General features: G+C 51.1%; 1 protein-coding gene across 1 annotated transcript in view; it reads right to left on the reverse strand.

The window, feature by feature from the left end:
- The window catches only part of CDK5RAP2 (CDK5 regulatory subunit associated protein 2), a 179,749-nt gene that overhangs the window by 83,383 nt on the left and 83,241 nt on the right, over nucleotides 1–13,125 (reverse strand). The window contains exons 14-15 of the mRNA XM_068973752.1: nucleotides 12,108–12,248; nucleotides 1,730–1,827 (exon numbers count right to left, since the gene is read on the reverse strand). Of these exons, the coding sequence (XP_068829853.1) occupies nucleotides 1,730–1,827; nucleotides 12,108–12,248 (239 nt within the window). The remainder of the gene's footprint in view (nucleotides 1–1,729; nucleotides 1,828–12,107; nucleotides 12,249–13,125) is intronic.

The following is a 13,125-nucleotide window of genomic DNA, read 5'->3' on the forward strand; positions in this document are numbered from 1 at the left end:
TAGCCTACCAGGCTCCTCCCTCCACAGGATTCTCCAGGCAAGAGTACTGGAGTGGGTTGCCATTTCCTTCTCCAGGGGATCTTCCTGACCCAGGGATCAAACCCGGGTCTCCTGTATTCCAGGCAGACGCTTTAACCTCTGATCCACCAGGGAAGCCTAGGGGGCAGGAGAGGGGGGTACTTTAAAGAGGGAATTCATCCACTGAGTATCTCCCGAGGGCCTACTGCGTGCCAGCCCCTGTGACAAGCACTGGGATACACGGACAGCAGAGAGGGCGCTGGCCCACAGGCGCTGATGGCCAGAAGAGGCGGCCAGCCATCACAGACCAGTGATGGAGGGACGGGAGGGCCGTCGTGAGGGCAGAAACGCAGAGGGGCGCCTGTCCTGGGGGCTTGTGCGGGCCTCTCGACAAGGGGGGGTCCTCGAATGCTCGAGGATGAGTGGGGGGCAGAGCAGGGTGCAGAACCCCACTGAAGGCAGAGGCAGGGAACCCGGCCCCGGGGACAGCGAGGACTCTACGTATGACGGCTCAGCTGGTGAAGGATCCACCTGCACTGCAGGAGACGCTGGTTCGATTCCTGGGTTGGGAAGATCCGCTGGAGAAGGCATAGGCTGCCCACTCCAGTATTCTTGGCTTCCCTTGTGGCAAAAGACAAGGAGCGGTGAAGGGTGAATTTCCTCAACCTTTTATGATGGAAAACTTTAGACACAAACAGATGAAGACAAGCTGACGTCATGAGCCCACACCCACCCGCAGCCTGCCCTGACAGCCGGGGGCCGAGGCCAGTCGTCCTTTGTTGGCGTGCCCGCCCACCCCATCCGCTTCTGTGCAGCTGTGAAACGAAGCCCAGACGTTGATACCCTTCCACCTGTCACCATCCCACCATGCAGAGAGGTGACCTCTGGATAGGAGAAATCACTGAGGCCAGCTGGGGCTGGGCCCAGAGGGACCCAGGGGTGTCAGCTGCCTGGACCCAGCCAGGGTGGGAGCCAGGCCACCAGCTGACCGTCAGCGTTCTCGCCATGCCTCTGGCACCACCCCGCCGCGGCAGTCCTGTGAGGACACAGGCCACGCCAGGACAGACATGCCGCCGTCACTTATCACCCGTGAGACTTCAGACAAGTCATCTCACCTCCCCAAGTCTCCACATCCTAATTATGGAAAACAGGGCCAGTAATGCCATTTACCTCTCAGAGCGGCAGTGGGGGTCACGAGAGATAACACACATGGAGGCACTTTCTGTATCCATAATAAGGTCTGGTAAAAACCCGAGTAATTAGTATTAATGATATTTTTATCCTATGTGCGTGCTAAGTTGTTTCAGTCGTGTCCGACTCTGTGCAAGCCTATGAACTGTAGCCCACCAGGCTCCTCTGTCCATGGGATTCTCCAGGCAGGAATACTGGAGTGGGTTGCCATTTCCTTCTCCAGGGGATCCTCCCGACCCAGGGATCGAACCCGTGTCTCACACATCTTCTGCAATGCCAGGTGAGTTCTCTACCACTAGCACCACCTGGGAAGCCCTTTTATCCTATATTTGTTGCCAAAAAAATCATACCACTCTTGCTAGGAAATAGGAATACCTGATTTTAAAAAGGCAATCCCTGTCCAAGTATCTTAAGCTTCCTAAGCAAAGTGGGAAGTCTTTGCTGCCTCAGAAACTAGCAGCATTTATTCAGAATATGTGCGTGTTCTGTATGTGTGCCACGGCCAAACAGAAACCCTTACCTGTCTGAGTCCTGCAGAGACTTTACCAGGTGTGCATAGATGTCCCGTTCTTTCTTCACGACCTGAATCAGCTCTTCATAGCTTAACTGTTGCTTTTCCTGAAAGTGACACGGGGCATCTGACATTAGGAGAAGAATTCTGAAAGAGCGCATCCTTACACTATGCAAACATATGTGGACGCTTCTGGTGTGTAAATCCAAACAAAGGTGGTCCCCTGTGCCAGTCTCTGGATCAGGCCGCAGTCGGAGAGCGCCACCTGCAGGCGGAGTGGGGAACGACCGCCCATGGCAGAGGCGGCGGCGCGCGGGGCTCGTCCACAGTGCGCACGCTAGCTGCTGCGGAAGGGGCATCTTGCTGCCTGGCTGCCCTCGGTGAGACCGCACGCCCACAGAGCTGCAGGCCGTCGTTCTCACAACACTACGAAGGCTGCCTTTCCACGTGTGTTCTTACTCCCAAGAAAAGGAATTCCTCAAACAAAACCTGACAATATTAGGGACAGGGGCTTACAGTGAAATAGAAGCGGTCGGGGGGGCATGCTTCCAAGGCACTGTGAGCAGACCCGTGACAAAGAGATCCGGCGTGGGCCTCTGCCACTTGCTAGCTATGTGACCTCAGCTAACAGCTTTGCAAACCTGAGATTCAGGCTCCTCGTTTACGAAGCGGTATATAATTTTATGAATTCCAGAAATGTGAAGCTTTTTTTACAGTTCAGATCTTGGCTCTGGCACTTACCAGTTCTGGGGCCTCAAGAAGCTACTTACTAGAGCCACCTGAAAAATGGTGGGAAAGAGTCACCACTTTACAGACTTATAAGCAGATAAAAGTTCAATTGTGTGCTGGAGGAACCAAGGATCCCAGGGGAAGAGGCCAATTCAAGTACTGATGCAAGAAAAGTCAAAACCAATCCATGTCTACAGCATTCTGCCACATCAGAAAACAAGGAAGTGCTTAAATAATGGAGCATTGTCAAAAGGATACAGGAGCCAGTTTGAAAAGGCCAAGCCTGGGACAATTTGAGCATCAAAATAACAACAGTAACAAATACAACCCACTGAGTAAAACCGAAGTTCATGTCCACAGGGCCATGGGTAAATTAGCAGATGGGAAGAAGAGCAGGCTTTTCTTTACAGAAAAATGACTAACAAATGGAGAAGGAATGATGCAGTTAGAAGAACCGCCGTTTGTTAACCATCACGGTACTAAACAGTTCCGCCTCCATAAAAGGAGACTGAAGCTGATGGGCAAGAGTTTGAAGATCGGAGAATTTACCTAACTCAGAATACCTCCCCTCAAATACTAATCACAAAGGAAAAGAGAGCAACTGCATAGTCGAGAGACCAGGCAGACATCATCCTCACAGTTACCCAAGTCAGCAGGGCCGGGAAGGGACAAGTCTAAGCCACGTGCCGTCGGAGAGGACACGCTGAGAACTCAGCCTCGCTCCCAGGACACCCTGCCAGAGAGGCCTCGGCTGAATCCTGTCACCAGGAAGCGTCGCGCAGACCCACCTGAAGGACGCGCCACCAGAGGCCTGGCCTGGACACTTCGGAAGTCTCAGGGCCATGAGCGTCAAAAAGGCCGAAGACTAAAGACTGTGAGATGCAGCACGTGATCCTGAACTGGCCCCTGCGGTGAGGAAGGGCGCTAGCGGGCCAGCGGGTGAGACGCGAACGAGCCCGAGGGGCGGCAGCGGCGCAGGTCCCCGCCGGCCTCTGGTGTGACGGCCGCATGGTGTCACACGGGGCTGCGTCCCCTCGTACAGGAGCGCACACTCAAGTACTTTATTCTCATAATTTGCTTATAAATCTGAAATTATTTCAAAATAAGAAGAAAAAGTAAAAATAAAGAAGGAAAGTTAATGTGTGCACAACCCCTGGCACAGACTAGGTGCCCGAATGCCAGGAAGACACCTGGTCTGTGCAGAGAGGGGCTGCAAACGGTCCTCACGTTTCACGTGGCCTGAGCCTGGCTCCTAAAGCTCAGGTAACGTCCTGAGACGGTGCTTCCGACTCCGATGGACACTCAAACTTGAAGCAGGGGCAAGTTCCATCTTTATCTCCACTAACCTCTACCTGAGGTTTGGCATTTTCTTCACTGAGGAGCTGAAGGACACTGCTACTGCCACAAACCCCAGCAGGACAGCACCAGTGCTTTCCCGAGATCTGGTCAGCAGAAGAAACATAGGCACTTGGTACACACTGCGGGCATCTCAAAACATTTATTCCTATCACTACTTCAAAACTACTGCAGTCACTGCTCGCCACTCGAAAGCGGCACCAGTTTTTTATATTTACAGCCAACTTCTCATATTTTGATAATCAAATTTCAAAATAACTGGTTTCCTTTATAAACCTGTGCACATATTTTCTGCATATAAATACTTTCCCAGGGAAGAAGGCCTTGGCTCCAGCAGATTACCAAAGGGATGCAGAGGACAAAAAGGTTAGGAGCCCATGAGCTGGGAGAACGCTGCTATGCTTCCAGACCTGAACCAAAAAAAACACCACCACAGTCAGGGCAACCCTGCCAATGAAAGGTTTCAAATGCTAACCCACTTGTTGGGTCATGAGAAATCAGCCACCCACACCGCTAGAAACGTCAGGCCCTTTTGTAATTCATGTCACAGGTCAGTGGCTCAAGGTGTGCCCAGCTGCCTCCGTACACAGTCCTCAGCACCAGCTGCCACACGTACACATCGTGCGCGCAGACAGAGGGCCCTGGGGAGCGCCTGCGAGGAACTCGCCAGGGTATCCAGACGAAGAGGCCGTCAGCCATGGTGCTAAGCACTCTCTCGCATTTTCCCATGTAATCCTCACAAGCCAGTGGGCTCAGGCCTTACCAGTCTCCCCGTTTTGGTGATGAGGGAACCGAGGCATGGAGTCACAGTGGGGTGGCAGAGTGTGGACCCAGGCGGCCAGGATCCAGGGCCTGAGCCCTTCAATCCACCCATGTATGACCCACGATGGATGCAAAGCCCTGGGAGCTTGGGGAATGTGACACAGTCACGGTCAGCCACATTAAAGGTTAGTCAACACCGACAAGGAAAATTAGAAAACCTACTACGCCGTGAGCATCTACCACGAGAGGCAGGGATGGTTAAGAGCATGTGACCGTCCTTATTAGCTGTATGAACTTGAACAAGTCACTCCGCTTCTCTGCACTTCCATATCCTCACCTATAAACAGAGGTAATAATTCTACACACTTCACAGGGCTGTGAAAGAGATGAGCTAAGCTAATCTGCACGAGACTCTCGCGCTGACCCCCAGCACGGAGTAAACACGTGGTGAGCATCAGCCATAGTCACCACTGCCACACCCCAGGCCGGGTCCGTCACACAGGGCATCTCCAACGCCGACAACCAGCCCAGCAGGTGCATCAGCCTTCCCACCGCGCAGATGAATAAACTGATTCTCCAAGAGGACAGGTCGCGGTTTTGAGTCCACTCAGCAATTAAGTGGCAGTCAGAATGTGTGCTTAGGTACATAATTAACCGAGGAGGACCAGGAAGAAAGACGAGTGAATATGGACCTCGGGTGGGTGGCTGGTGTAGACTCCAGCTGTAGGACGGACGCACCCAGGGAAAGAACCCCGACCCTGGGGGCCTGACCTGGATTGCCCTGAGCCAGGGTGGAAGCCCCAGAAGACCGCCCGCTGCGGTGCGGGGCCTGGGGCCCAGCTGGGCCCCTTCCCCTCCTTCCGGCAGCCGCTGCTCGCCTCGGGCCCCACCCTCCACCTGCCAGCTGGCCACACCTGCGCTCCCTTTCCTGGCCTTCCGTCTCCACGGAGCCAGGAAACCCCTCCCCCTGCGCTCCCCAGGGGGAATAGCCCCTCCTCCTTGGAGACCACGCTCCAGCAGGCAGCCCCCTCCAGGACCACCCTCCTCACACCTTTAACCCTCCTCCAGCCCCAAGGCGTCCAATTCACCTTCACCCACAGCCCATGGACCAACCGCGTGTTCACAGGCCTGCGGACCCCTCGGGGCAAGGGGTCATCCTGAGCCAGGTACACTGCTTGGCACAGGTCAAATGCTGCCACAGATGCTGAAATGCTGAGTACAAAGGTACAAGGCAAACACAGGGACCAATATGAGTCTGAAGAGGAGAGACCCCTGTGGGTATTCTGCATAATGGAAGTCAGAGTGAGGCAGTGTCTTCCTAGAAGCAAATCGCTCACCCATGTTAAACAAATGAACTCTTTGGAGCCGTCTGGGTCCCATTCCATCCATCACCTAGTCCCCGGCGTTGAGTCATGCCCGATTAGAGTGAAGTCATCTGGCTCCCTGGGCAGAGCTGAACACCACTGGATCTCCTCGGCACAGAAGCAGAGGGCCAGGTGGCCCGAGGGGGAGCACAAGGAGCCCCTGCCCCCCACCCTCCACCCTGCCCCTCCACACCAGGCAGAGCCCTGGAGCTTTGGCACCTGTGAGTCTCCAGGACGTTCCCAATACACACTCCCTTTCATTGCTATTTTGCTCAAACTCTTCAGCCTTGGATCCTACAGCCTGCCATCAAAAGCAGTTTAACTGATGCCCATATGTTATTTCTAATCATCTCAGGAGGTAGCGTGTAACTCCCCATTTTACAGATTAGGAAGGTGAGTTCAGAGAGGAGGTGACTTACCCAAGGTCACAGAGTTAACAAGCAGCAGAACTGACAGGCCGACACCAAAGCCGAGGCACTGTCTGCTCTACCAGTTTCCTCAGTGACTTGAAGGAAACACATGGAATGCCCAGACCTCAATCTGGAGAGGTGAAGACACGTGAAAAGTAAGCTTAATCGCTCACTCCTTGGTAATCAGGGCAATTCAGTAGCCTGGTAGATAGAGGCTGGTCGATTTCAGGAGCTATGTCACAGCTCTGCAACAAAGACATTTGTTTTACTACTCGGGAAATTGAGCAGTGATGTCCCAACCATGTCAATAGCCAACCTATAAATCTCTGGCTGCGGCAAGTTAAACATGGTCAGTGTGTCTTACTCTCTGTCCTTCAATTCCCTGACCATCCAGCAATAATTCTCAGGATCACACATGATTAGAAGGAAAACAGACTGCCCAGAGTCAGTGGAGATGTCATGACAGCCTCAAGTTCTTCATAGAAATGGATAGAGAATAAACTCTAAAGTCAACACAGAACAGCCAAGGGCAGAGCAAGAAAAAAAACAAAAATCCACGTTTTCTACAAAGAAAGAACTACAATCTGAAAAGAACACCTTTCTCAGGAGGAAATATACTGTACGCTGCAACAGCTGGGATTTCTTAAACTGACACCTAGAAATCTCCAATCCCTAAATGATCATTTATAATCGTTTACCCTCAATTTGCAATCACTCTTGCAGAACAGAATTAAAACCTTTGCTAAAATACGTAAGTATTTTTGCAGTCATTCACACACCACCAGGATCTAAAATACAACTGCAGTGCCCACGGGATGACTTTATACTTGTGGTTCTAAGACGTATAGGAACCATTAGCACAAAAGACTGAAGACAAGGGGACACAGACGACCAAACTGGAGACACGAAATTTCACAGCACTCAACTGTCCAACAAATTCAGAAATGCTTTGTTCAACATTTACACCACTGTTTACATCTCTAAAATATGATTCACAATAGTAAAGTTTAACTAAATATATTCAAATGAGTGACGATCTGTCCATCTAGAAAACCTGATGGGCTGCTATCTTATTTCCAAACAAACTGTGCCTCATGAAAAGATGCTCAATATCACTAATCATTAGAAACATGCAAATCAAAACTACAATAAGGTATGACCTCAAACCAATCAGAATGGCCACCATTACAAGGTCTACAGATAATAAATCCTGGACAAAGTGCGGAGAAAAAAAAAATCCTCCTATACTGTTAGTGGGGGTATAAAATTGGTGCAGCAGTGGGGAGAAAGGTATGGAGACGCCTTAAAAACCTAAAACAGAGCTGCCATGTGATCTGGCACTCCCACCCCCGACAAACGTCCAGAGAAAACCCTAACCTGAACGGGCACACGTGCCCACGTCCACTGCAGCCAAGACATGGGGCAAGCTGGACGCCCATCGCTGAGAGGATGAAACAGACATGGCGTGTGTGTACACACGTGTGTACACACCTTATGTGGTGTGTGTATGTGTGTGTGTGTGAGTGTACATGTAGCTGTATGTGTATATATATATATGTATACACACACACATATGTACACATCTTAAGTGATGTATATGTGTGTGTGTGTGTGTGTGTGTGTGTAGCTTCCAGAAGAACATCTATTTCTGCTTTATTGACTATGCCAAAGCCTTTGACTGTGTGGATCACAATAAACTGCGGAAAATTCTGAAAGAGATGGGAATACCAGACCACCTGACCTGCCTCTTGAGAAACCTATATGCAGGTCAGGAAGCGACAGATAGAACTGGACATGGAACAACAGACTGGTTTCACAAAGGAAAAGAAGTACGTCAAGGCTGTATATTGTCACCTTGCTTATTTAATGTATATGCAGAGTACGTTATGAAATTAAAAGACGCTTACTCCTTGGAAGGAAAGTTATGACCAACCTAGATAGTATATTCAAAAGCAGAGACATTACTTTGCCAACAAAGGTCCGTTTAGTCAAGGCTATGGTTTTTCCAGTGGTCATGTAGGAATGTGAGAGTTGGACTATAAAGAAAGCTGAGCGCCGAAGAATTGATGCTTTTGAACTGTGGTGTTGGAGAAGACTCTTGAGAGTCCCTTGGACTGCAAGGAGATCCAACCAGTCCCTTCTAAAGGAGAACAGCCCTGGGTGTTCTTTGGAAGGAATGATGCTAAAGCTGAAACTCCAGTACTTTGGCCACCTCATGAGAAGAGTTGACTCATTGGAAAAGATCCTGATGCTGGGAGGGACTGGGGGCAGGAGCAGAAAGGGACAACAGAGGATGAGATGGCTGGATGGCATCACTGACTCAATGGATGTGAGTTTGAGTGAACTCCGGGAGATGGTGATGGACAGGGAGGCCTGGCGTGCTGCGATTCATGGGGTCACAAGGAGTCGGACACGACTGAGCGACTGAACTGAACTAACTGAGACTACATCATGAGAAACTCTGGACTGGAAGAAACACAAGCTGGAATCAAGGTTGCAGGGAGAAATATCAATAATAACCTCAGATATGCAGATGACACCACCCTTATGGCAGAAAGTGAAGAGGAACTAAAAAGCCTCTTGATGAAAGTGAAAGAGGAGAGTGAAAAAGTTGGCTTAAAGCTCAACATTGAGAAAACGAAGATCATGGCATCTGGTCCCATTACTTCATGGGAAATAGATAGAGAAACAGTGGAAACAGTGTCAGACTTTATTTTTTTGGGCCCCAAAATCACTGCAGATGGTGACTGCAGCCATGAAATTAAAAGACGCTTACTCCTTGGAAGAAAAGTTATGACCAACCTAGATAGCATATTCTAAAGCAGACATTACTTTGCCAACAAAGGTCCGTCTAGTCAAGGCTATGGTTTTTCCAGTGGTCATGTATGGATGTGAGAGTTGGTCTGTGAAGAAGGCTGAGCACCGAAGAATTGATGCTTTGAAGTGTGGTGTTGGAGAAGACTCTTGAGAGTCCCTTGGACTGCAAGGAGATCCAACCAGTCCATTCTGAAGGAGATCAGCCCTGGGATTTCTTGGGAAGGACTGATGTTGAAACTGAAACTCCAATACTTTGGCTACCTCATGTAAAGAATTGATTCATTGGAAAAGACTCTGATGCTGGGTGGGATTGGGGGCAAGAGGAGAAGGGGACGAGAGGATGAGATGGCTGGATGGCATCACCGACTCGATGCACATGAGTCTGCGTGAACTCTGGGAGTTGGTGATGAACAGGGAGGCCTGGCGTGCTGCGATTCATGGGGTCGCAAAGAGTCAGACACGACTGAGCGACTGAACTGAACTGACTGATACATATGTATATGTAAGAGAATATTACTCGGCCATAAAAAAGAATGAAATAATGCCATCTGCAGCAACGTGGATGGACCTAGAGATTTTCATACTGAGTGACGTCAAAGACAAATGTCATATGAGAACCCTTACGTGTGGAATCTAAAAAAAAATGATACAAATGAACTTATTTAAGAAGCAGGAATAGACTCACAGACATAGAACAGCAAAGCTGTGGCTACCAAAGGGGCAGAGGAGAGAAGATAAGCTGGGATCTGGGATGAACAGACACACACACACCACTAGATACAAAACAGATAAACAAGCACCTGCTGTATACACTGGAGAAGGCAATGGCACCCACTCCAGTGCTCTTGCCTGGAGAACCCCAGGGACAGGGGCTGCAGTCCATGGGGTCGCTAAGAGTCGGACACAACTGAGCGACTTCACTTTCACTTTTCACTTTCAGGCACTGGAGAAGGAAATGGCAACCCACTCCAGTGTTCTTGCCTGGAGAGTCTCAGGGACAGCAGAGCCTGGTGGGCTGCCGTCTATGGGGTCACACAGAGTCGGACACGACTGAAGCGACTTAGCAGCAGCAGCAGCTCTATACACAGGGAACTAGGTTTCATATCTTGTAATAACCTATGTTGAAAAAGAATCTCAAAAAGAATAATATATAGGGACTTCCATAGTGGCTCAGCGGTTAAGAATCTGCCTGCCAATGTAGGGGTAATGGGTTCAACTCCTGGTCTGGGAAGACCCCACACGGCTCAGAGCTACTAAGCCCAAGGGCCACCACTGCCGAGCCTGCACTCCAGAGGCCGCCAGCTGGGATGAGAGAAGCCCCCGCTCGCCACAGCTAGAGGAAGCCCGCAGACAGCAACAGAGACCCAGTGCCAGCAAAAAAATAAAAATAAATAAAAATCTTAAAGGCCATGTACACACACGGCACGCATGCAGGCAGGCACACGCAGAGCTGAGTCCCTGTGCTGGACGCCTGAGACCAGCCCACAGGGCACATTAAGGACACGCTAATGTTTTCAAAAGTTAAAACACAGACTGCGCCTGATTATGGGTTACTGTGCATCTTAATATCCCATTAAACTCGGTCAATGTCAGGGAACAGTAAGCCACTCAGAATCACACATTAGGCCTCCGGGATCCAGTTACCGTGCCTGCCCACGGTCACTCAAGAGAAGACACAAGCGAAGAGAGGAACCCAGGCCTCCAGACGCCTGGCCCAGTACGAAGGCCAAGTCCACACCGACACTCTTATTCAAGAAATGGCAAATTCAGGAGTGCTCAGAGCGAAGAAAGAGCTCCCAGGGCTCAGCAACGGCGCCCTCCAAGACCAGGGCTGACAGAGTGGACACGCAGTGCCACGGCCGGAACCGGAGCCAACACACGGAAACCACTTCTCCACCAGTTACAAAACAGCCCCTGGTGTGTGCACCCGAGCACCCCAGCCCCTCCCCAAGACCCAGCAGCCGTGGGATTAGTGCCTGGCCCAAGAGCAGGCCTCCAGCAGCCCACTCCAGCCCGAGCACCCGAGTCTGTTCTGATGGCGTGCCCAGGCTACACCAGCTGTTATTCTAAGAATCATCCTTCACAAAAACCACAAGTCACGATCATTCACCAGAGAACGAGTTTGTGTAAGAATTCTTTGTTTTCTGAATGCCTGAACTTAATCAAAGGCAAGCTTAAAAAAAAAGCCTGGCCTACAATAAACTCCTTTCCTTTCCCATCTCTGGGTGCCTCGCTGCATTACAGGCAAGCTTCGGGTCAGAACACTCTTAGGCATCTCTACAAACCCGTACCATCAGTCATTCACTCAACAAACATCCAGGCCAGGCACGGGGCAGGCGCTGGGATTCAGACACGGACACCGTTCCCTTCCCCTGGGGCCCCCGCCGGGGTGCTCGGGTCCCGAGGGAGGGGAGCAGCCCCCGAGCTGCGACATTAAGCGGCAGCCCAAGAGTGTGCAGGAGCCGCCAGGTCGGCAGGGAAGGACCAGGCATCCCAGGCTGACGAGGCAGCACACACAGGGCACGGGGCAGGGCAGACACGCCTCCACACATCCGCAGGAGGTGAGCTGTTGTCAGAGAAGGAGAACGGAAAGCTAGCCTGAGGCCAGATCAGGAAGGGCCTGCTGTGCCACTGTTTGTGTTCACGTCAACTGGAAAATGTTCTTACTCGAGATTACACAGTTCTTCAGAGGTGGACCCTAGGAGGCAAATATGAGGCTTGTCTTAACGAGCTGTGGTTTCCAGGTTTCCTGCACAGCGCAAATACTAACACTTGGCTGAAGGATACCAGTCTGTAAGGACGAAGACACAGAAGCCCTCCTCCTACCTGCTGGCAGCTCAACTATTAGCAAGGAGGCCTGGGAGGATCTTCAGATCAGAAGAGCCAAGAACTATGTGTCAGGAAAGAACACGAATTTGCGTGTGAATGTCCAGGTTCAAGCGGGCTCACCTCTGAGAAGACACCTTCGCCGCCTGGTGACTGGGAAGAGCGCTCTTCTGCTGGTGCGCCTCCACTCCTGAACTCGGGGTCCTCTGCCGTCCCTGAGGCACAGCTCTGCTGCACTGCTTCCAAGTCTCTTTCAGTGAATTTCTAAGCAAACAAGCAAATCATGTGAGTTTTCATAGAGGAAAAAAATACGAAGAGATGGTCCCAAACTCTTTAAGGGAAGATTTACTCTTTTCACAATACCCAGATATCCTCTAAATAATTTCCGTCAGCCGCCAGCATCAGGCAATTACAAATCCATTCATGCACCGTTACAACCGAGAGAGCAGCACCCAGCCTGGTGTCGACAAGGACGGTGGCAGTCACTGCCAATGTCCCCTCTGGCCGGCACCAGGGTGCCCCCCAGAGGGTACGGGAGACAAAGCCACACACGTGCCGTCCACAGCCCAGCCTTACACAGTGACGTCTGCGATCACGTTCAACTGTTTGCTTTTCTTAGAATTAGCAGCCATGGCTTTGTTCTGTTCACTTAGATCACAAGACTAAACTGTGTCTTGACATTTAGTGTTCTCTCTGAACTTGTACATTCTTCTGGATGGAGTCGAGAGCGTCTCTGGTTATGGCCTCCACAGAGCAAAACTCCCGTGCACTGCTGGTGACCACAAGGCCACCTAACCGCCCAGCATCCCAGCCACATCTCCTGCAAACAAAGGGAGCCTGACCGCCCGCTGAGCCCTTCTGGGTTCTGTGGATCAATCAGCTTCTTCCTGCTTGGCTTTCCAACCCCAAAACATGAAACAGAGGGGAAGAAGGTGTGGGAAAATGCCAAGAAACTTTTTGGCAAACCAACGGTTACCATTTGCACATCCGCTCCCCCAGACAGCAACCTTCCCGTCTGGGCTGCTCCCCACCACTCCCATGCTTCTGGTCGTGGGTGCTTAGACCTTCTCACCCCTTCACTGACGGCAGTGAGGCTTCAGGAGGGAGCAGTGGTAGACACCCGTGCTCCCTCCAGCACGGT

This window comes from Capricornis sumatraensis, chromosome 6, assembly GCF_032405125.1.
Source record: "Capricornis sumatraensis isolate serow.1 chromosome 6, serow.2, whole genome shotgun sequence".
Taxonomy (NCBI): Eukaryota; Metazoa; Chordata; class Mammalia; order Artiodactyla; family Bovidae; genus Capricornis; species Capricornis sumatraensis.